General features: G+C 37.9%; 1 protein-coding gene across 6 annotated transcripts in view; it reads right to left on the bottom strand.

The window, feature by feature from the left end:
• LOC133427009 (protein MTSS 1-like) overlaps positions 1–25,731 on the bottom strand; it is a 49,338-nt gene that overhangs the window by 12,353 nt on the left and 11,254 nt on the right. For 4 of the 6 annotated variants that reach the window (XM_061716432.1, XM_061716435.1, XM_061716430.1 and 1 more), the window contains exons 4-7: positions 5,050–5,134; positions 4,102–4,193; positions 3,834–3,908; positions 2,536–2,547 (exon numbers count right to left, since the gene is read on the bottom strand). In XM_061716432.1, the coding sequence (XP_061572416.1) occupies positions 2,536–2,547; positions 3,834–3,908; positions 4,102–4,193; positions 5,050–5,134 (264 nt within the window). The remainder of the gene's footprint in view (positions 1–2,535; positions 2,548–3,833; positions 3,909–4,101; positions 4,194–5,049; positions 5,135–25,731) is intronic. The other 2 variants (XM_061716434.1, XM_061716429.1) reach the window with 1 other exon arrangement.

The following is a 25,731-nucleotide window of genomic DNA, read 5'->3' on the forward strand; positions in this document are numbered from 1 at the left end:
AATCAAGCCCTCTTGAGGTCTCTAAGGAGGCAGGAAGTCTGGCAACTGACCCTCACTGTACAGTACAATATCTAACCACTCAAGCTGCACTTACACATACACGTGTGCACACAATTTGAACTTTGATAGATCAAGGTCAGGCTGACAGCGAACAACTTTGCAATCTCTTTGTTTGATCTTTTGTCTGAGTGAAGACAACAAAGTGTTTGTCGTCTGGCCCTGCATCATGCAAATCAATGATAAGGAAACAAGCAAGAGTTACACAGGCAAATCATGCTGAAGTCCTCAAATGTAAATCAATACAGAATGAACAATTGCTGACAGAATGAGATACATTTCAATAGAAATATTAAGAGGTTTCACCAAGGTTGTGCGGGGGAAGTTGAGTGCTAGACTGAATATAAGTCTTGCTAGTGTTTAAAGCAGCTCCTCTATATTACATTATATTACATTATAGACCCCAAGACGAAGTAAATCGACTGTAAAGGTCTGACTGGAAAGTGCATATTCAAGTAAATACAGCATATTTAGTCTCATATTGATCCAGAGGGAGCATTTGGATCACTCCAGTGTACAATTATATTGTGCAAAGGTTTGTGGGGAGCTGGCTGTATGTCTGAATGTGAAATAGCTTTGACAGGCCTCACTCATTAAGCTGGTTCCCACAGCAAGATCAAGTTCATTAATGGCATCTTTGGGCCAACTTGCTGTCTTGTCAATTATTTAGTTAAAAGACTGACATTATCATTAAGAGAGAGAGAGAGATTAAGAACAGGTTCACACTCGTGTTTTAAACTTTAAGTCTAAGCTGTCCTTAACATTTTTTGTCCACTAGTTCAAATCTGTTCTCTCAACAAAACCAAAGTGTTTTGAGAAAAGCACCAATGCAAGATGAGAATAGTTTATCTTCAACACAAGAAAAGGCAAGTATTTCTTTGTTGTTGCTGTTTTTTGAGTAGCTTGAGCAATATTTGTACTTTTACTTCTGGTAAAAGTTGATCTATTCAAAAGCAATGCAGTCCTTTTTCTGTTCAATTACTGTACATCAACATGTTTTAAGCTAATGTCAAAAGCAACACCCCTGATTTTATTGAGACTTGCCGAATATGCTGTTTGAGGTTAATCATGGCTGCTAACTGGGCTGGCAACATGCCGGGATGAACTCCTACACTGCAACTGTAGAATCTTACAAAGTAAGAACTGATTAGTACTTAGTCAATTTTTTTTCCCCCCAAGACTTGGAATGTAAACAACTCTGTTTTTCACCATTGCTGGTCTCTGTGCAATAAACATGTGCATCTGTTTAACTGTGTAAACAACAAGCACACTACTGCTACTTCTTATTTGCCTTCAACCACATCTAAACACTGAAAATCACTGAAGACCTGCGCTCACTGGCTATAATTCAGTATTAAGAGACAGTTAAGTGCCGGTTGCACATGCTTTGAACAGTGTGTTAGGCTGACATCACATGTAATAAAACAAGAAAATAGTGTGATGTACCTGGCATGAGAATTCACTCTGAAGCACTAATCCTTAAAATCCTGCACCACCTTTTTTCACATAAATTCTTAACAGTATCACATGTCATCTAATTTGTTTACTCCTAACAGGGGAACTTGAGTATCAACGACCAACTTGAGCTTTTACTGTTTCCTACACTGGTTTTGAATTATTTGACTGAGGGTGTCAACAGTGTCCTCACTCTGCGCTCATGGAGATGCATGTGCATCCACAAATGAGATTAGTGTTTCGAGCTTTCACATGGTCAGTGATTAAATTAGAGTTTCAATTAGAGACTATTACTTAGTTCTGCTGGGGTCTTGGGTCAAACAAATCTCTCCTAGGAGACAGATAAACATCAGATGTTGCTTAACTTGGCCCAACCCAGGTTTATTTTTACAGCACTTTTCCATCAAAAGTTGTAACGACATTCCTCATCATTTCCAAAGGTGGGACGTTGGTTCTGTGGTTAGGTCTGTCACTTGACAGAGAGAAAACTTATAGTCCAGACCAGGTCCGATGGACTTTGGCGAAACAGCATGAATTTTATTGTTAGATCATTTTCTTTTCCAGCTTGATGTGTGATTCTGTGGTTAAACACAAGATGATAATGTAGCATCATTAGCTTTGGGTGCACGGACTGTGGCAATTTTGTGTGTAATTTCATCTCCAGGCCGTTTCAAAAAGTGGGCACAGTGGGTCATATTGGTCCTCACCTGTATTAGTAGGAGCCATTTTCACCAACTTCATTATTGCCTTTAACTGGCATTTTCCAACTCAACACAAGAATAGAGCCAGGCTCTGACAGGCAAGGTTATATGTTGGGAAGACTAAACTGGCAGGGTCTTTTCAAGTAAAAACATGAAACGGGAAAAAACTGACCATGCAAGCATTCTCTAGCTTTTACTTTTATTTAATCTTTGTATGAAGTCACTATCTACAGCTGCTCCACAAGGAAACCATGATGACTGATAAAGCACTGTGGTATAAGCAACAGTATTGACGGTGTGTCTGTTTCACAAACTGACTTACCAAGATTATCAGCTGCAGTGCAGCAAAAGGTGACGGATGTATCAAAACCACATAGAAACAAGCAGAGGAAAAAGATGCACATGAACGGAAAAACCATAAACACTTGGCCCTGTTCCATCATATTAACGTGCAGGCTTTTGTAGCTATAAGGTTGGAATATGAGAAAATGTGATGCTAGAGAAATTAATTGAAATGTTTCTTTAAACCAATACTACTATCAGGTGTTTAAGACAACCATGATAAAGATACAGATATTGGTTGAATTAACACACCAGAATTACTCCTGATAGCTGTACGAAAAACATGTTGATTTATCTTAACAGAGACGAAACACAAGAACTGAATCAGGGCTACTGGTTAAGCATCTAACCTGATCATGCTGATATATGATAACTTTTTGCATAGTTGGTACCTGCAAAAGTTTCATTTTCTCTAAATCTAATCCAACGATTTAAAACTTAAACTAGGAATACATAACAAATGGAGACTAATCTAATTCCTTTATGTGCATGTATAGTTCTTTTGTTCAAGGTAGGAGGTTAATGTAGAGCTTGAGCCTAGAGAACTGCAGAGGAAAAAGCCTCTGTCCTCTTGAACAGTCTTACCAAGTAAGGTAATGTTTAACTTTACCATATCTGCACGACTACCAGTCAGAAAGAACTTGTTCTATATACATGCTGTGTAATAAAAAAGCAAAGTCTCACATCTACAGTTTAGAAAGGCAAACATTTTTCTCATGTTGATTACTCAGCTGGACCATTTCATACACTTAACTTTTCATAATACTTCTCACATACTTACAAATATCTACCAAAGATTAACAGGAACTACACACATCAACTAAAGAAGACAAATCGCTTCACAATTCACCCAGAGGTCACAGTAAAAAAACATTTAGTCTGAAGTCTGTCAGGTAGAACAAATGCATCATTTATGGTAAAAGCACAGGCTCAGTTTTCAAACAGTTGATCCATCTTCATTGCTACTTTTGCATGAAACCGAATAAAATCTTTAAAAGGGAACACTATTAAATATTGAAATTTAGGAAAATGTATTTCATTTGTTGGTTGTTCATCTGAAAAGTCTCTGAAAGAAGTCTGAGAATGAAGGAGTTTAATAAGGAGGTACAATATTGTAAGTTGTCAAATCATTAATTTCCAAAGGTAGCTGTTTTTATGCACTGATAATAAAAACAAAAAGCTACGGTGTATTTATGTTAGTGAGGCATTCATTAAATTCAGCTCTTATTTTAGTTCAAGAAGCTTTAGTTTTCAAACAAAGAAATATTTTCTTAATACCTTTCTTTGCTTTCTTCTGGAGTTTCAGAGTGTCTGAGGACTTCTTCTTAATTTCCTGCCGAGCTCTTTTGTACTCTATTTCAAAAGACACAAAGTTAGAAACGTCCTATTTACTGGTTTAAGGTAGATCTAAATTACACCTTTTGTTGGGGGAGACAAACATATAAAAATTTGTGTGACAACACGAATATCACCTAGTGAACTAATGAAAAAAAACAGTTCATTGCTTCACGTCATTTGATAGTGTTATTACACTTGTTTGTCCGACCTTTTGCATGGTCCTTGTCCAGTGTGTTGACACCTCTCTTCCACTCCTCCATCTGTTCCTGCAGAGGGTTGATCAGACCCTCCTGGAAGCACCTGTGAAAACAGCAGGCTAGTCACTTCCAATCTGCGCTCGGTCTGATCAACTAAATCATTTAAAGTGCCTATTTTTCTTTGTCTTAAATAGAATACATTGGTATGAATAGATAGCAATTAGAAAATGAAATCGTATCATTTCCCCACACAATGCTAGGATATGTTTTATAATCAAATTAAAAGCCAGACAGACTGTCAGACTTGCAAGACATCAAGTCTGGTTTGTTTGTGTGGCATGTAGGCTTGTGTCAATCATAAACAGACAGAGAAGAAAAACACAGACGGGGAGAAAAATGTCTCCCTTTGTCTGACTGTGCATCACAGGAGGAAGTAAGAAGCCTGTGCAGTTAGATCTGTCAATCATTACCCAAGTGTGTACGCCTTCCAAGAGGGATTTGTGAGTGTGTTGCAGGAGCTGAGTGTGAGGTGGACAGCTGCAGTTCTCTCCTTGTAGACATCTCCACATAGGGCATGTCAGTGGGTGGCTGGTGATCACAGGACCAAAGTACACGGCCCTGCTATGGAGATCCAAATGGAATCTCCACTGAAATGCCAACTGAAATTAAAGAGTCCCTTGTCTGTGTCTGTGTCTGTGTGTGTGCTGGGGTGAGATGGCAAAGATCTGCTGTGCCCCTCCTTACTGAGACACTGCAGATGCACATGTTACCAGACAAATCGTCTCTTTTCCCAGCATTCCACATCAAGGGGCAGTGGTCATCCACACACCCAAAATGTCAAATCATGGAGTGATTGGTGAGGTAACAATTAGGAGTAGAAGCCATTTTATTGCAGATTAACTGCAACAAGATTAAAAGTATGAATTGTGTAAACTAGTAATATTAGCAATATTCCTTACGTGGAGAACTGTTTGAGCTTAGCTTCTATGCTGCGATGTCTCATGCACATCCTGGTCAATGCTGATCCAATATCTTTTGTGCCACCTGAAAAATAAACAAAAGAGAGAAAAAAATATATTTAATAAATTCAGAATAAAAAACAAACAAAAAAAACATTAGTACTCAATTTCAGGAGCAAATCTCAGAAATGAAAGCTCACTGAACTACTAACCAGCATCAGGACATTAAGTGCTGAAAATATCAGCCGCGGTCAAACTGTGCCATGAAAACATTTTATTATGGTGTCAGATCAAAAAACAGACAGGAACCGCAAGACGGAGCGAAAACGCTATAAAAAAAAATCCAGTAAAAGTTTGACGAGCTATTTTTAAAATGTAGACTTAGACAAACAGATGTCTCTGAAAGAGAACATAAAGACACAAAATCAATTCAGGTCATAATTTTATTCATGTCCTATTTAAATTGCATCCCTTTAAGACTCATTCTTTATTATGATGTGTAGTATTATGGGTTATTGCAGATAATCCTTTCTGACCTCAAGTACACAAGGTTCGGGCTTGGACCTAAATATAAATTACCTATTAATTCATTTTCCATGTGAAAAGATGTATCTGTATGTACTAAACAGAATGTATTATTCCGTAAGTGGGTTGTATAATGCGTGTTATGTATTGAATGTCTACAAAACAAAACTGAAAGCACTTAGCACTTAGCCCACTTAGTAGCAATTATACTGAAGTACAGCAGGTTGATGTTAATACTGTTGATTGAAGGAAGGTGGCGAGTTCAAAACTACCAGGAAAAAAGGTGTCAAAACACTGACTTATGAATTTGACAAACATATATGTGAAGAAAAGGTACAGCAGATAAGGGACCTGGGCCTTGTGTCACTGTTCTACAAAAATTATCACCTGAGCTGATTGACAGACGTACGGTTTCGCTTTTCTGTATGACGGGATAACTTCTCAGTGGGATCACTGTGCACTTCTACGTGTATGTGTATATTAGTTGCCCACACATTAAAACTGTATGGAGATACTGTGAAATGCTGGCCTGAGTATTATAAAACAGAGAGATGCTCTGTGTGTGTCTGTGATACTCGAATGTCAAGTGTAAAGTCCCCTCCAACAGAGGAAATCATTCTGCTGTCAGCACAGTCCTTACTGCATTCACAGACACTCACTCGTTTATAGACAATCATCTCTGAGTCTTTTACGAGCCGAGCAAAACAGATGCAAGAGGCTTCTGGCAGAAAAGTAATGCATGAATTGTGTAAATGGATGCAAATTGTAGTGATGAATGTGGTAGTATGTGGTAAAGTACAGAATTTTTAATTACAGTCTCCAAATGTGTGAAAATAAGTTTAAGTCCCATAAAGAAGAAAAAAAAGGCACAGCTCTGTGTCCCATCACCTCTGAGTAACAACTTTTTTTAAGTGACACAACACAGATTAGTGCAAGAAAACAGGAAAACAGGAAAACAAGAAACTTTGTTAAAACTTTGTCAAAGAACTGGTTTTCAAACAATCTACACAAAAGTCCTGTCAATGTTAGTGCTCTGTAACAGAAGCTGAATGTGACATTTGCATAAAGTATGTTATGGTTTTTGTTGTTTGTTTTTTTTTTAAATGTGGTTTACAACGTTGTCATCGTAGTTGTAATAATACTCTTCAAATTCGTATTGTTTCCTGTCCCATTGAGCCCAGTGTTATTCTGACATTTTCAATGCTTGCTTTTACAGGGGATGTGACTATTACAAAGACCGTTCTGTCACACACCATCATAATGCTCATTCATTCCTGTTACTTATTTAGTCATCACATCCATCCATCTAGAAGTCTCTCTCTTGCCGTGACTACTTGTTATTTTAGAGGGTGTGGCCGATCGATGTCACGCTGCCACAGAGACGCCACACAGCCAAAAAGAGAAACGTTAGTTTTTCATTAAAAAGTTACGAAAGAATTCAGGTTCATAATGCAAGAAAAGAGTTTGGTTTCAGCTGATTTATTTATTTGCCATAACCCCACCCTCCCTTCTGGACTCAAATGAGGCACACAATCAGCAAGTGTGCAGAAAAGACTACACTGTTGCACACAGACTTTGTGAAGTTAGAACCTAATCTTGGACGGGTCCCACTGAATATTATATGTTCTTCTGAGACACAGAAATTATGTTAACATTAATAAAAGTGTACTTTTGGTAAAGAAGCTTTACCCATGCCATGAGAATAAGCAAGCTTAAAGTCCATGCGTATGAGCCTTTCATGTAAAAACCCATCAGACAGTTGCAGCATAATAATCACATAACTATCTTGGATTAACAAACTAAGATCTTCCAAGGGAAAAATAAATAAATACTTCCAAGGAAGAAACTATCCTCATTTCACAACCATTTATTCCTCTCATAGTTGTTGGCAGCGCCATGGGGCCCTTGTTTTATCTGCCAGTTACTATGGAAACTGTATACAATATGTATGCATTTCGTCTGTGCCTACAACAGCATGACTTCAGTTGTTTAACCAGATTAGAACCCCTCAGTTTCCATATTTAAAGAAGCAAACATGTACGGTCCTTGCACATGCTGTCGTTTAGAAACGAGACATCTAAACACCAGCATGTGAAAGGACTGGACGTGGTATTTTTATCAACCTCCAATAAAAGTAAATTACAGTGCATGTACAAGACATTTTCATGTTGTAAGATCTTGTGAGCGTCTGAGCATTACTACATTTGCAATGTCGTGACAGGAGTGTTTTCCATAATATCACACTGTTACTGGCATGTTACGTATTATGAACTCACACATACATTTCTCTGTTTCTGGAACATTGGTTTGTTGCTCTAAGCAGAAGGTGGCTGACAATACACTAAAAATCGTCTCCCCCGTCTCGCCCTCAGTGACCCCTGGATTAAAAATAGCTGCACCGGCACCTCCAGTTGCCTGTCTCCCTCCTTCACACACACACACACACACACACACACACACACACACGTTTGTGGTAGCTGGCTGTAGGTACAAACAGCTAGTGTGTGTCGTTTCATAGGCTTTTAATTATCCGTAAAACCCCCAAATAAGCCAAACACACACACATACAACCGAATGTTGTATTCACAATTACATGTATGGACATCTATGAATTGACACGTTTTTTTGTAAAGCTACAAAGCAAATATACAGCTCCACAAACTTTGTGAGAAAAGGTCTACATTTGTCACAAAACAATTCAATGTTTTATGGTAATTTCTCTGGAGTTTAATTTGGTTTGCTTTTCAGTAAGCTCACTAACAGCTTACAGTACAAAATAATTCACAAATGAATTTCAAACCTTTTGCAGGTGTTCAGAGATTCAATTCATTTTGAAGTAATCAACAAGGACTAAACACAAAGTTGTTGATCTTTATCCATTTGTTAAACCAAGAAATCAACACTTCTCATTTATGGAAAACAACATCCCAGTCTCTGATATTTCGGCTTTTTGCATGAGCAAGTTTGAGGACATTGTGACAGAAGGTCATCCTTTCCCCTCACTGTGTGAAGTGCAGTAAGACAGTGAAAAAGAAAGAGGGATTCAATCTGACGTCAAGTTGCCAAGTTTGTATCTGTCCTCAGGGTCCCCCTTTCCCAACATCTCGGGAATGTCACACTGTCCTCACAAGAGAGCAACTGTGTGTATGTTTCTGCACTTTGTCAGGGAGCATTAGAAAGAGAGGTCTTCAAATGTCTAGTGAATTAAGAAGCTCGTGTGGAGATGTGCTAGAAACAGACTTTAAAAAGAACCAGTTTTAAGTGTTTTTGCTGCCTTACATGAAAGTTGTCAAGTACAGAGGTTGCTTACCAATTTCACCTGAACTCAATGTCTGGGGAAAATCTAATGTATTTGTCCCAAGGGGCAAAAAGTATATCATTGTTATCATTGTAAGCCATCCACAATAATTTGAACTAAGTTTCTTATTTCAGGGCCTGCCAGGTCGGAGATGGTTTGTAATTTATGTAAATGATGGTCATGGTAGAGAACAGAATTGGCCTCAAAAATCTAAATTAACTGTGATATGTTTTTGTCCAAAACTCCAATATACCAACAGAAACTATTAAATATATTTCAATTTTGCAACAAAACAGAACAGAACAGAGGAGTCCACTGAATATCATTGTAGTTGTTAAACTTTTTTGTCAGTGCTGAAATGCAGCATAATAGCATCAGCATGAGGTTACTTAAAATGCTTTGATGCATAATTCATTTGCACAATCTTGACATCGTTAAACTACAATTACTCATCAATCTGCTTTCTTACAAGCCGAGTTCTGGTGTTTACATCAGGTCAAATCCTCTCCCCGGAGCTGACATCTGTACCACAGTGATGCTCTACAGACTAAACATAATTACCTTTTTAATTAGATGAACTGAACTAGAACTAAACAGGTCTGTATTGCTAGATTGCCAAAGAACAGGTTTGCGCAAATATTTTTGATAAGATTTAACCTTGTAGGTTGTAGGTAGGTAGGGGGTTGCACTGTTAAATTATTCTGGATAAATACTGGCTATAAACCGATAGATACCCCAAAACTCATCTGGATCTTGATCTTTTTTCACCACATCATACTTACATAAAATCAACACAGACAGACTGTGTTTTCTATCTGCATGTTTCAGCAACATGCATAACTCAATACTTTCCACAGGATTAATAAAAGATGAAAAACGGCAAAATGTGATATAGTCTGAAACCATCAGTGACAACGCAGGAAGCATTATAGTACAGTATGGTCATCTGCTTTAAGTCTGTAGTTAAAATCTACACATAAATCAGGCCAATGTCATCAAATCAAAGATGCGTACAGCAATATATAACACTATTGACAACCAAAATAAAATGATAATTATAATTTACAGGAACTGAACTCAGCTGAGAAAAATACCACAACATGTGTGTTTTTAAGCAGATATACCCTTTCTATCAGAGTACCGAGGGAAATCTAGGTAGAGAGACTTGTGAGTAATTTTGGTAAGCAGACAGTGGAACAAAGTTAGCGAGTGATCGATGAGCTCAGTTGGTCGAGCATCACGATAAATTCATATGAAAACAGAGGATTAAGAAAAAAGGGAGAGTCAAAGAGGAATGGGGAGGGGAAAAATTGAGAAAGTGTGTTGGGTAGTTTTACATATGGAACTGAGTTTGGCAAGCCACAACCAACTCTGTGCATGGACACCAGATGGCTGCTGTTAAATACGGGCCAGCGGTTACGCAGATAAGAGACTGAAGAATACGTACAGCTGGATACACAAATGCACTCTCCCAAGTGGACAGAGGTAAGGCAATCTGTGCACCAGTTAATTAGAGAGCTGGAGAAAACGCAGAGACTTCAAGCCTTGATCTAAAAACTTGTTTTTTTCTTCTTCATTTTGGTCTTTGAGTTGAATGAAGATTGCATTAATCACCCTTAATTTTTTTTAACCATTTACTGTTCAAAAAAGGGAATGGCAAAAGTTTGAGCAGAGAGATCAAAGATATTGACAGGTAATTATCAATAATAATCATTTCCTTTGATTATTCCTTATCAGAAACTAGAATTTCTAATCTCCAGTGGAAATTTGATGCAACATTATGCTCATCACTATTTTACATTAATTTACTACAGGATGATTAGTTGAATTTTGAACTGAACAACTCATTTCAGTATCTAATAGAATCGCAAATTCGCAAATCTTAAACATACAGACTCCTCGCTGAGCAGCTGACATGCCCAGATTGATTCACCCACACAGAACTGATATTGGCTGGCATTTCATTCACTGATTTATTCCTCCGCTCTGTCAGTCTGCAAGGACACTGTTTGTATAAAGAATACAATATCTGAAATGAGTGATAGTCAGAGATAAAAGAATCTTCAACTTGATTGTGTGCACAGAAAGTCAACCTTTAAATGAATTAATCAGGTACTTATAAACACGATGTCAAAACACTGATAAAACCAAGAATTATCTGTGTAGCGTAAATGAGTTAAGTCATTTTAGGTGCACAAATTTCTCAAAGGCCAACCAGTTGATCTATTCCATTAGTATGCCTGGCTTCCTTGGCAACGAAGCTCATCTCTTCATTCATCAATAGCTGCTGACAGATAGTCAGCTTGCCTGTCTTGTGTTGCCTTTCCACATACACAAACGCACACCCAACAGTCAGCAAGTCTAGATTCAATGTGCATGACACATACGACGTGGGGGCGAGCAAACACACACGCACCTGCTGTAGTGTGACGAGTGCTGACACCAAAAACTCTAGACTGTCTGACTATAGTTCAACAGCTGTTATGTAAAAACAGGAGATGGGAAAGGGAGACAAGAAGAGCAGGCTTTGAGGAGAAATGATGACGACTGTAGATACTTTGCTATATTTCAATGGATTATGAACATGTTAATTAACTGAACTAACTAACAAAAAAGGGGGTTGAACTCTGTTATTCCATAGTTAAGTCACTCCATCCATCCCAGCAGTGAAAGATGCTGACATCACAGCAGCACTATTACTGATGTTATATGGACTGACTTTGAATTTTAGTGTTAATGAGGGACCCTAAAGTAAAAATAAATGCAAATATCTTGATTCATTTTGTATTTTGCGAGATCAGTGTGGTAGCTGCCAGTTACACATTTGTTTTTATAGTACATGGAGTAGCTTCTAGTGTTACGCAGAAACTAAAACCTCCATCGTAAAATCCGCTGACAAAAAACGCGTCCATTAAAGAGAGTCGATCCACAAAAACCTATGATGCTGCCTGCCTTTGCATCATCGTCACCAAAAGAACAAAACCATTTGCAGGGTGACCTCTGGGTATCTTTGATGAATGGCAGCTGAATGTGTAGGGTGATGACAGTATTGATCTACATGGGCAATAAGCCAAGAAAAGTGTCTGATTGCTCCACTGCCTTTTCCTCCACTTAATTTCTTTAAATCAAAAAACAAAAAAATAGGATATAAAGAAGACCAAATACATATTGGTAAAGACAGTAAAATGTGAAAGACAAAAAGTAGAACTGAAAATGTCAGATGGTATTCTACCATTGCGTGGTTTTTGCATAGTGCTAATATAGGCATAATACAGTCAAAGAGGCAGAATATAAATAAAAGACATGCCCCCACATAAACTACTGTAGCAATATTCTTCCTCCATTATTCTCACTTTTTTGCAGTTTCTGTCTCTCAATGTAGTGTTATGAATTGGTATTCAAGCACTTGATAGGAAGCAATTAACATGACAAGAATTCATACCTCTTAAGTACAGAAACAATAAGCTCTAATGACACTTCTGCTTGTGCTCAAATTCAAGTTAAGTTTGGTAAGTGCAGTAAAAGCACATTTGAAAAAGATCAATGTTCGGGGAATAAAGTATTATTTTTGATGCTGTTTACCTAAAGAATGTAAGATTAGACTTTTTTAAATTTGTATTTCAAAACAGTACAGAAGGAAAATGATCAAAAAGCAGTGAAAATCTTGTTTAATTTCATGTATTGCTTTTACTTACTCTTTTTTCTATAGGACAGCCTTTTATGTTTTTTGATGAGTTGAATCTCTTTACCATCTCATTATTCCTGTCTGTGATGTGTGAAAGTAGCGCTGTAATGACTTTATCTAGTTTGTAGTATGCAGTCACCTGGTTCAATGAGCAGTCAAAGTCAACAACAAATAAAAGTCATGATCAAATAAACGCCTACATGGGAGCAAGGGACATGCCATGGGAAAGTACGGTTATTATACAGCCTGTATCTCTGCAAATGTCTTCTCTACTGATAAGAATGAGAGTGAGAGGTATCTGACTTATGCAAACACTACTTGTTATAATAGCAATAAAATTCTCTTTTGGCCTCTGTAATCTTCCCATTTCCCAAGATCGGCAGCCATGACAATGGCATTGTCTTCATCAGTTCACTTTTAAGGCGTTTTTAGATTGGATCCCGCTAATATCACTGGATGATAAACTGCATGTTTAACGCGCGTTGGCAATGTAATCGCAAGGCGTGTTGTTTGTCACCTTGGGCCTGAAGGCGAGTTGAGGGGACGGAAGCCGAGTTGGGCGGCGTTATCTGCAAAACACAATGTATTCTGTGTGGGCGTGTAGAAGGACGTATTATCCCCCACATCAGCAAGATTAATACGCCCTCAGACAGGTGTAATTTTCAAAACAAAGATGGATGAAAATTGGGAAGAATGTTTTATGGGCGGATTTTTGCTTCTTGCAAAGACCCGCCACCCCGTGTAAGTTCTGTTACATTAGACCTGACCCCCGGTTAAGGCTACCCCGCGTCGGTCAATGTAAAACGGACACACGACATGCTAGATCCACACGTTCAATTAAGAAAAAAAAAAGAAAAAATCAAACTTGTCATGACAGGCCTACTTGACAGCTGCTTTACTTCTGTGCATTACTAGCAGCTATCAAATATTTAAAAAGCTATGGATATACTGTAATTAGCTCTAAAGAGTAAAACAACACAAGATTTTCTTTCTTTTTTTAAATAAAACTGGAAAAATGTGACTAAACGACATGCTTTGCCCAGATATATTTCAACATTTTGGAACTCAACAGCAGCTACACGTCTGCTACCCAGTCTGACCAGTTTAAGACAGCAATGGGGTCATCTTAACATGTTATGAGATGGCCAAACACACACAAACACTCACGCACACGCAGGGAGCGAGAGAGAATAGATTACCCTGGAGCCCTTCCTTGCTCTTTTTTGGGCTTTGGTGCTCTACTTACTAGTCTTCCTTTTATGGTGTGACACACATTCTGCACAGAGAGACAGAAAGAATTTATTGGGACCTCTACTAATGAACTAAATTGACTGGTTATTTTGGTACTGATATGCTTATTTATGGTATGCTGCACTGAGAACACTGTTACTTGCAGCATATGGTCAGGACGTGCACCAAGTCTGATGCTAAGGTTAATCATTAAGAATAAAAAGGACAGAGGTTTATATTTTCACAGCAGTTTCTGAGCAAACTAGTCTGAGTCACAAGGTCTGAGTCATGTTTGTCGTGTTCGCAAGACTACAGTCAAAGTTCAGACTGCAAACAGTAATTCTTTACAGCATCAAATATGTTTAAGTCCAATATCTTACACGCAACCATCCACTATAATAAAGGAAGCTCTTAACTCCAACTGAAAAGGAAAACAAATAAAACAAAAAACAGGAATAGCAAGAAGGGTTGAGAGGGTGTACCTTGAGTAAAAGCTTGCTTTTAAAAAAATATATTTTTGAGAGATCTGTTTAGATTAATACAAATTCATCAGGAAATACAAATGAGTCACAACATGTGAATACAAATATTTTGGAGTTGTTTGAAACACATACGGGAATAAGACACTCAATCAATTACACTCAATTTCAAACTGAATTGTGGGCACAAGAGTTGGAAGCAAACCATCGTAAAGATTCACACGTGAAGAAGAAGAGTCAAGGTGTTCCAGTCAAACTAATTACTAAATCATGTGGAGAACTTAGTTTTTTATACACTGCTTTTACACTTTTGCTCAGTTTTGGTTAAACAAACAACAACACAGTGTTATATGTCATGTGTTCATCTGTTGTATTTACCCTAGTTTTGATTAAAAACAGATTAATTTATCACATCTGCTGATACAGAAAGCTTTAACAACTAAAAGGTGTGCAGTTAATTTTCCTTCTGGCTATACCACTCAAAATTCAGTCTGCGAAAAAAGAAAAATAAATAAGGATCAGACATCTGTTATTGAGACATGTTCACAGTTTATAATGTTATTGAAAACACATTCACCTCCTGCTGTTTCCTCCAAACAGGAGGTAATGATGCTTGACAGTGAAAAAAAAAAAGACAGAGGGAAAAAGTGTAAATTACAATAGTCACTGAAAAGTAGCAATAACAATACTGACTAAGTATCACACGATACAATAAACCAAAAACTGTTTTCTAACAACCTCAACTGAAATTGTATTATATTATTATTATAATTTTATTGCATTTATTAGAAGATGACAGCTGAGATGGGATAAAAGAATTAGTCTTCAATCCTCTACTACAAACAGCTCAGTTCAGAAGCTTTTTATCTTTGTGGATGGAAAGAAAAGTAAACTCCTTCCTAATTATTTGGGTATTAAAATGATTAAAATGGGGGGGGGGGTTAGAAAAAATAACTTTTAAATAAGTGCCAATATCAAACAGATCTTTTTTTTTTTTTTTAAATCACTGGAAAATTGACTAACACGTTTTTTACCAAACAGAGTTACAACCAGACAAGACACTGCATTGTTGTTAACGCAAAGATGAAAGCACTGAAGACACCACTTACTTAAAACCAAACATCAAAAATATATACAAAGTCTGGCTCTCAACCTTTTGCCGTCAGTATGTGAATGTGCCAGTGACCTTTCCTTTCTACAGAAAAACCTTGAGGCTTCGGTCTCTGAGATACTAGTGATAATTCAAACCAGAGGCAAGCTAGAGAGTTCACTGTTTGTCAGGGAACACAACACTGCCTTGTTTGCAATAATGACCACCAGATTACATCGACCATGAGCCTGTGCATGTATTTGTGCCTCAGTGCATGTGCATGTGTATGTGCAAGAGCCCCCTGTAAAGTCAAAGCGTCAGGACTGGAGGGTCCGCCACAATGTCACCCCACATCCAAACGCCCACAGGAGTGCACACACTTCACACAAACGGATCATTCATTCAGCATTGTATGAAGTCCACTGTCTTCTGAGGCTATTTTTTTCTCTATCATTCATGAGATGATTAGGAACAATTCAGAAAGTTCATCAAATCAACCCGTTTCAACTTCAATATTAATTACTCATTTATCAATCACAACAGTGGGCAAATTATCTGACGCAGCCCGATGATGTGTTAAATATTTTATGAAAAATAGAGAGAAAAAGCTGTGAGATATATTTGGTTACTGTGCATACTATTTTCACACATTGAAATATTGTTACATTTAATACTGCAACAATATACATTTTTGAATAAAGTAATACGGTCGAGCAAGTTCACCTAGAATTTTCATGCTGCAAAAGTCAACATGTCCACTTACACAGCAACAGGTTAATAATGGTTATCCTATTTGTTCGTGTGATTATATATGTGTGTTTAAGCAAATGTTTAGCTGTTGTTGCTTAATTCCAAAGTATTATGCGTCAGACTTTTGTTTTTTTTAACTCTGTCACTCTTCACAACTTGGCTCCGTCTCTCATTGTTCAGTGTCCACTGCTAGATCAGCTGCAGAGAAGTTTTATAACGATAAACAGAAAATGGGTTAGTGCCGCTGTGACAGACCAGCTGCGTATACACCTGGCTTTAAAACAGTGAGATAAACCTTAAATTGTTCTTTTTGATCCTTGTGAAAGTAGCCTTTATGCACCAGAGGGAAAATTCTGAACAAGTGAATAGCCTAATTTTCTTAAATGTCTTGTTATGTAGTATTAACAGTAACGCAAACTTGACCATCTTCGGTTTTCCAGGTGCAATATGTCATTTAGACTCCAGGGAGTATATTTCCTGGAACCAACATAATCTTTCAGCTTAATATTTGGCTGTGAAGGTCTGGGAGGCAGCGCTCTGAGGGCATGTTACCATCTTTAAATGAAGCTCTGTGTGAGTTGCCGTGTGCGCTGCCTTGAACAAAGGCAGGCTGTGTTGGGCCACAGTCATACTGCTGCGTTGTTGGTTTGAGTTTATGTATTCGATGTCAAGCATTTAGGAGAGAAACCTAAAATTGGCACACTCTCAGGCTTAACACACACACGTGAACAAGACACAAAAGGGCACTTTACTCCAGTGCTTTGAAATTAACAAATCGGCACACGTCTACACAACAGATGGATGCAAATAAGCAAAAAAAAAAAAACAACATTGGCCTGGTTTCCTTTTAGTTTATCAGGAACACATATGCAAACAGGAGAGACGTTGTCAGAAAATGTTGCAATAGAGAGTAAATGATTGTTGATAAAAACAACAGGATCAACAGATGTGCGTGAGCAACAGGTTTCATATCAACTTTTGCAAACAGTGTTTGGTCAGATGTACATTTACAAGGAAAAGTGGCTCTAAAAAAGGATGCATTTCGTATTTTGAATCAGGCTGAAGTACGATATTTGCAATCTATCTTATCAATGATGCTAAAAGTCTTGAGCTTGTACCAATGTGTTGAGATTCCCAGGTTACCCCTCAGGTGAAAAAACAAAAAACTATAAGACATGTTGGGATGTCGTCTCCTGATCGGTGTAGAATTATGTCAAAGCAAAGAAAAAAATAAAAATCCAACACAAAATAGCCACTTTCAACGCCTTGTTTTGCATCTCATACACACGTCTGAAGCTGAGACTTTATTTATGTATTTATTTATTTATTTTTTTAACCAATGTGTTTTGAATTTGGCTTAGTGTCCCTGTCAGATATTCCAAAGCCAAACGTCACTGGTCTAACCGGGTTCATGTTTAAACAAAAACAGAGCAAACAGCCTTGACACCCACAAGCGCTTGGAGAAATGACAACTCAGGGAAACTTTCTGTTTCAAAAACATACCTATTCTCACTGCCCTGAAACCAGTTTCATGCCCTAACTTCTTTGTTGTACACTCATGTAGAACTGAGCATGAACATTTACCCATGATTTACCATTAACCATGACCACATACATTTAGGAGCTAATAAATCTCTTCTACCCCCAGATACAGTATCAAGCAGCCTGTGGTAAAAATGTTTTTGAGAAGGTTCCTTTTTTCCCAGCAATGTGTTTTCTCTTAAAGAGTCTCGCCCATAAAAAAGCCTTAGAAATCAATTATCTCCGAGCATGAAGGGAACAAAGATAATTTTTTTGTTATTTATTCTAAGAAAGCCAGTCTCTTGATTTGCTGTGTTGTATATGTACATGGGTAGACATGGCTGTGCAAGCTTGAATCAGTGTGTGTGTGTGTGAGACTGTGAATTTGATCGATCACCTGATCAATCCACTGGTGGCAGTGATCTGAAAGAGTCACAGAATGAGCTTGAGGTGAACAGAGGATAATTGATCATTGAATAAGATGCACAGAGCTTATATTGGAATTTGATCTAAGAAGGATTGACTGGACAGAAGAAGGGAAGTATACATACTAGGCTATGTTGAGTCCTGTATTGAAACTGGAAAAGAGGACAGAACCCTCTCACAGAGGGCTCTGAGACAGTGGGCTAGTTCAGGATCTCACTGCTCTGTAACGGATGCCAAGGCATGAACCGAGAGCGGCAAGGAGGAAAGAGTCTGATATTTTTTTTCCCAAGGAAATGTGTGGGACTCTGTCTGCTGAGCACAGCAAGCATGCTCAGGGAAATTATTCAAATACAGTTAGAAATAAATCATCATCTGCTCTACAAAAGTCTTATGTTCAGTGAAATCTGACTTGGGTTTAGAAATCCATTTAAACCATGGTAAACATCGCATCACAAGAACATAAGTCAATGTAAATACGACAATGCATACTGCAGCACTGAATTACTGAACCTTCGAATCAACATTAAAGCATCAGCTAACGAAACTGGAAAGTCAAAAAGACTGCTGACTAATCTGTAAAAATGTTATCTACCATCACTGGTGACAGGCATACTGTAGGTATAGATATCAGATGTGACACATTCTGCCCTACAACAACGGTGGCCAAGTGGATTAGCAGATGACCGATAACAGAAAAAGGTAAATCTTTAGGCGTTAAACATAGGCATTCGTTTACGACCACATTCTGTTGATAAATATTGGAAAATCAACATGAAATTAACAATTATTTGAATAATACTTGCTGTTTTGGCTTCAATCAGATGTCACCCCGCCCCCCCGTTTCAAAGCAAGGTTATGGACTGCACTGTCTGTGACGGTCTGATTTTCTGAATTACGCATACTCAAATCATTCCCGCATCAAATGACTACAAGAATAATTAAAGCTCATGGATTAGACCACACCTACCTTCACAGTGTTATTTCAATTCATTCAAATATGATTTCCACTGCTCTCTTTAATGGTTGCAAAGCTATTGTATTGATATAATCTGTCCACACAGACATATAAACATCTGCTAAATCACTCGAAGACACCATTGTGGTAGTTGCCATAACAGAAAATGTCTCCTACACTACGTTTAGTCATCAAATCACACACATAAACATACACACAAGGTGAGAACAAAACAATATGCTAACATGTGTTATATAAGGCGGAATCTGGAAGAGGCTGTCTCAATGCAGATTACAGAAGGAAGAAAGATGTAATGTTCACGTTGTAACAAGTAGAAAAAAGCTGCAAAATATTAAACAAGCAACCCTGGTTGTTTGTCTATATATGTGGCCCTGCCATGGACAGGTGACCTGTCCAGGGTGAACCCCTGCCTTTAGCCTGTAAAAGCTGGGATAGGCTCCAGCAGACCCCCGTGACCCTGTTAAGCAGTATAGAAAAATGGATGGATGGAACAAAACCAGTATATTACTCTGGTCATTACAGCAAATACGGCAAATCCTTTTTTAAATCGAAACACATCTAAAAAGCTTTAATATTCCCAGGCTCCACTATCAGGTTATTTTTACTTATCTCAGTTTTTGATCTGAGTTGTGGCATTGCATGTCAGTTCTTGTGCACAACTTAAAAACTTAATTTCCATAACTCTCAGCCTCTGGCTCTTCATGTAGAGGGAGAGACCAGAATTATTTTGAGTTACTTTTTCAGTCATACTGTGCTTCTTCTCGTCAACACAGCAGTGTTATGGTTTAACTCGGTGCAATTCTCTGTTTCAATTTTTACTTTTTATTGTTCTTAATTCCATGTTCATTTTTATATTTACCTTGCTAAATCAACAGTACCTTCAATTTCGCTGTACCTTTGGAATAAAGAAAGTAGCAATGACAAAGACCATCACATCTTATCTCTGTCTCCAATGGTTCAAATGACAAAACCCATCTAGTCCTTTGTTGCTGCATATATAATCAGCTTTGATTTATAATTGTTATAACATGTTATCAACATAACATTACAGCTGTACAAAGATATTAAAAGACAGAGAAAAGTCTATATATTTGATAAAGAGGGACAAATTCAATGTTTTCCAGCAATATTTACATTAATCATCAAATTTGAATAGATCAACTAGATGAATGTGACTCCTTAAAGGTTTTGCACGACAGGCCTCTACATGCTAGCTTTGTGACAGGTGTATATTTCATCTCTACAGAGTCAGACTTGCCCAAAGAGAGTCATCACTATAACTGTTGACAGAGCCATTGGGATTAATATTACCACAGAGGCCCACAGGACACACACCACACACTCACAGTTCATGTAGACAGTGTCCTCACAGCTGACATCCCACATGTGATACAACCCTCTTTTTCATAACTCTTTAAAACCATTATCATTTGGTAACAGTAAGAACTTTGTTGCAGTTGTGAATGTGTTTTAAACAGTCAAAGAACCAAAGTGGCAGTTATAAAGGCATTACTAATCCTACACACAGTGGGTTATTTTATAGTTATTATGTGTCATTAGTTTCTAATTACTTCTGAAAAGTGGTAAAACTCCCTCTGTGTAACCTGAGTGAATGATAGGATGTTATACAATGTTCGTTTAGGGCATGCATCGCTTTGCTTGTCAAAAACAGCACAGTAATATCAAGGAAGGTCATATTGGCCTTTGGCTTTTATGATAATAGCCTTCAACAGAGGATGGTTTTATTCAAACACTATGCGATTCATAAATTGAGTAAAAACAGAAACATTGCATTATTCATATCCATGCATCCCGACTGCTGCCTGGAATGAGATCACCTCTCTGTGTAGCCCTGTCGCTGTCAGCTGCGTTACTGGCACTGATGCAAAACCAATCCCCCCTCTCATCCACTCAGTTACTCTCTCACTCACCTGGTGAATGAAGTATTATAAAGCAGTTGCATAGTAACACAACAATACACAAGCAATCAATCTCAAAACTGACAACTATACGAAACCAAACACCTCATTTGATAATTTGATATGCATCAATAATTGGATACAAGACAGAACGAAGAGGATCCACGAAGACGCTAAACAGATACTTCATGAAAAATCCCCTTCTGGGGAGTAGATTATTCTGCAGTTAGCTGTTCCTCTGTTCTCATGCCCCTGCCATCTCTTTCATGGCTTCAATGAGTCTTTGTCTCGTTCTTTACCAAGTTTTTGGAGGGAATATTCTGGAGCACATTAGACTGACATTCATGTGGCACATCATTTTCTACAGACAACACTCCAATCACAAGTCTACTTTTAATTTAAATAAACCTTCTTAAGCATCATCATTGGTAGAACAAAAGTTGTACAAAGATTGACATGATTCTGTTTTTTAAACTTAAGTTTAACCAAGAAAGTACTTTTTTTTTTTTTAAATCAAGCATAAACAGCTGAAATATTTTCTACTGACAGAAGCACTACACTGTCCACCAGTAGGAAAAATAATATCAAGAAAAATATTCAATTTACAAAATTGACTGCTTTTCTATCGCATTTGGGAACCAAGAGCATTATAGAAGCATTCATCAGGTCGGTGCCCAAACACATCTGGATCTAAATCTGTAGTTAAATCTCAGCACCTTCAACTGAAATCTAATTAATCTCACAATCCAAACATTAACTGTATTCTTCTATTAAGTATCATGCTTTTTCTCTCAACTAATTTAGATACCTCTGGGTAAATGCCTGTTAGTCATTTTCATAGGCACTAAAGTGTTTCTCGATTGAGCCAAACTAAAAACAGAATTAATCAGTAGCACTTTCACATGAGTGTAAATTAAATTAGACCAATTAGAGTAAACACTGTCACACTGCTTCAAGGCAGTGGTAACTCTGTGCTCCTGGGAGGGTTCTGGCTGGTTATTGTATGACGAATCCAAGGGAGTGGGGTGGGAGCAACGGAGGACTGCATTTTCACATTCACTATATTGTGCAAATTGAAATTAAAATATCTCACATTGCAATTTATAGCTTTCTTATCCTTTAAACTGAGTGTGCTGTTCATAGCTGGGAATTGTACTAATTCTTAGTTATGAGGTTATACACTGATGGCTTAATATAAGAAATGAGGATGACGGTATGAATATAAGGAGTTAGTTTTTCAACCTAAATACCAGGGTTTACACTATATGTCCAAACCATTGCAAAACATGTGACACGACCAAAGCTATGCTATTCACACTCAGCAATAAATCGTGCTAAAATAAACAATGTCCCAAAGACAAAACAGGAAAACACAGAATTTACCAACATGGGAAAATTTACGTTGTCATCGCAGTGAATGTCGATAATGGTACATTTTCAATGTATCGCCCAGCAATCAGCATAAAACAGAGTTTGAGTAAAGCCAAACAATGAAATCTTTAAGACCAGGACACACCGACCCAATAATCGGCCAACGGACGCCGTCGGGCAGTCGGGCGAGTTCGGTGACTGGGTTGGGTTGGTGTGTCCCGGGCAGTCGTATGTTGGGGTCTGCGTCACCGTTCATTTTGGCCGATTCGACATGTAGAATCGGCCACTAGCCTCTATGACCAATCTGATTGGTGGATTGCTAGCCCTTGACTAGCAAATCAGAGTTAACAAGAAATGACGATGGTAAACATACTAGATACAGAACTACACTCCATCGTGGCATCGATTTGGATTGTGTTTGATTGTATTATATTTTCTTTATTAGCCAGCGTACTTTAGATCCTTTTGGACTTCTATCCGAAATGAAAACAATGACTGATGACAGTGGGCTCTGTTCAGAACAGAAGACTAGAGCAATCTGTCATTGCCGGTTGTTCTTTTCTTTATTTTTCTTTCGGGGCGACATCACAGATGAGCGCCACCTGCAGTTATACGGACGTATTATGCCTGGCGCACGCGCAGAACGTACACTCCAGTCGGTGTTGGGTTGGTGTGTTAGGGAGTATTTTTTGGACCGACTCGGGGAGACAGGAGCCTTTCAGTCCGAGTGCTTTTCTGCCGACGGTCTGCCGTCGGGTTGGCGTGTCCCGGCCCTTTAAGTCACTTCTACGTTGTCACCAATCCAGAGAGTAACAGCACTAATCATGAAACAGACACCCTAATTGGATAAACATGCCTGTAATTAAAAAAATATCATGCAATAAAATAATGTTAAATTCCAAGAAAATAACATTTCCTATTGTAGAAAGTTACAGATGTTGACAGCAAGGATCTCCTGCTACAGTCTAGGTTGCAATAAAAAGATTTTACTGAAGACAGTTGTTCAATGACTATGTTGTGTAGAGGATTTGCAGTGTTGTCCATAATATTTTACAAACTAGTCAGCATTTTTCTTTTTCATTGCACAATACTCAGCATAACCATTTCACAACAAATTTTGACAATACAATATCGTACAAACAAATAACTAATGGAGTTTTGACATACCAGAATCTCTAGGACATTAGAAAAAAATCACACACTTAGTCACAAATGAGTATCTTTTTTTTTTTTGCAGCAACGTGAAAGCCTAATGTTAGAGGTTTTCCCAGCCAATTGTATGGAATATGCGCATTTCAATACCACAAGAAAACTAAATCAACAATCCAAGGAGAGCCAAGATGGAGGACTGCTTCTTTTAACTATTTACTAATAGGTAATTTTTGTAACATTTTGGTTACAGTTGTGAAGAACCACTATGCAATATGAATCCCCTTTATATCTTACAGTTTCTTAGGCTGTTTGCTATTTCATTTATCCAATTTGTGATCTCTCTCTCTCCGGTTACAATTTTTCATCATGAAAAACAGCAAAATCCAAAAAGGAAAACTAAAGTAGTACTAATATAAGTTACTGAAGAACACTGACAAGTCATACCGGTATCAGTGAGAGTTAGAAACTCATGTCTGCCCCTTATAGAGACCAGCCACTAAACAGAAGCCTGGTAACCTCAGGAGCTTAGGTCCATTAAGGACTTGGTCTTTATTTGAGGAAGTATGCTGTACCTTTGAGCTGCAAACAACTGATTGTCCTGCCAGTTCCTGATGATGTCTGTGGGAAGCAGTTTAAGACTTGAAGGCACACATGTAGACCAGATGATAGAAAATGATAAAGAAATTAGGAAAGAAATGATATTACCTGTATGTAAACGGCAAGATTACTTATCAGTTTCTTGTTAATCATTTTCAACAGAAAATTGCAGGTCTGTGCTCTAATTATTATAAACAAACATATACTCCACTCTTTTGAATTGCTGCTAAAATGATCTTTTCACTAAGCTGAAAGATGAATGACCACCACATCATTCATTATAGAGACACATCAACTGTTTTCCGGATAAAGTAGGTCCCAGCAGCAAAGTTTGGTTTGGTGAGAAATGACCCCACACTAAATCTTATTTCAGAGCTTCTTGATTTTCAAAAGGATATTAAGACTAGCTGGGGGGACTGATTTAAACTTCTATCCAACTTTTCATTCCTCTGAGATACTGTGAGTATAGCAACCACAAAAACCATATTACTAGTGCCACTAGAATGAGCTGAATTTAGATGTAATGAGAAAAACTTTCTTTCAGAGTTGCTCTTCTGCTTTCCAGAGATGTTTCAGTATCATTCACAGTGTGTTCAAAAGTCCTTGAATTTCCTCAAGACCTCTAAAACTTTATAAACATTACAAAAAGAAAATGAACATAAACATGGTGCCTTTTCTCAATATGGTAGTCATTCTCTCTCCAACATGCTGTGGTCATTAGCAGCAATCAGACCTCTTGAGAGAAAAGCCAACTCAGAGTCTGACCTTTTAAAATCACCACGGAAAAATCAAACAGTCCTGTGTTGAAGAAAACCGCCGTTAGGTGGACAAAGTATACACATGTGCCCACATAACTGCTGGCACAACAGTTAGATTAGGTGCGAGTCTGAATTAAAACTATTGCAGAAATTCATATTTTCTCCAGTTATCTGATAGATGGTTCAGGAGGCAACCTAAAACTGATGGATTCTATGAGGTCCAAACTGTTGTTAAAAAAAGGTTTTTATTTCTATCATTTGATCAAGACAGGTGAGATATACACATTTGAATTAAAGTATAATTATCTTCCATGGTAAGTCCATGTAAGTCTTAAAAGAATCATGGCTTATATGAAATTATAACTTGTGAAGCCAGTAGTCTAAACCTGATCAGAATCCTATTGATTGACATGAGTGGAAACAGAAACAGAAATATGGTCTGCATCAATATTCAGTACAGACACTTGCTTCTGTGCTCAAGTGTATAGGAATGCCTGAGCTGAGCAACAAATGATGAAATGATGAATGTCATGAGATTTTGCTATCCAATACGAAAGGGAAGCAGGGTGAGAAAAACATGAGAGAAAGAAGAAAACTGATGCAACATACTTCAGCTAACCAAACCAGAGCCTTTCATAGAAAACACATATAATGTGAGAGTGAGGGAAAAAACGATGACTCCCTTTACTCCTCCACCTCCACTTGGCTGAATTCCGCCCCTGCTCCTTCTCGCTGCTGTGAGTGAGGTGATGAATGTGCGTGTCTGTTTCAGTTCCTATTAATAGGATAGTGCATGGCTGGAGGTGTCCAAGCAAGGGAGAGATGAGATCTCTCACTCTCTCCCTATCCCACTCTCACACATACAGAATTAAAGCAGACTAGAGCCCAGATGTAGCAGAGGTGGG

Source organism: Cololabis saira, chromosome 3 (genome assembly GCF_033807715.1).
Source record: "Cololabis saira isolate AMF1-May2022 chromosome 3, fColSai1.1, whole genome shotgun sequence".
NCBI classification, from domain to species: domain Eukaryota; kingdom Metazoa; phylum Chordata; class Actinopteri; order Beloniformes; family Belonidae; genus Cololabis; species Cololabis saira.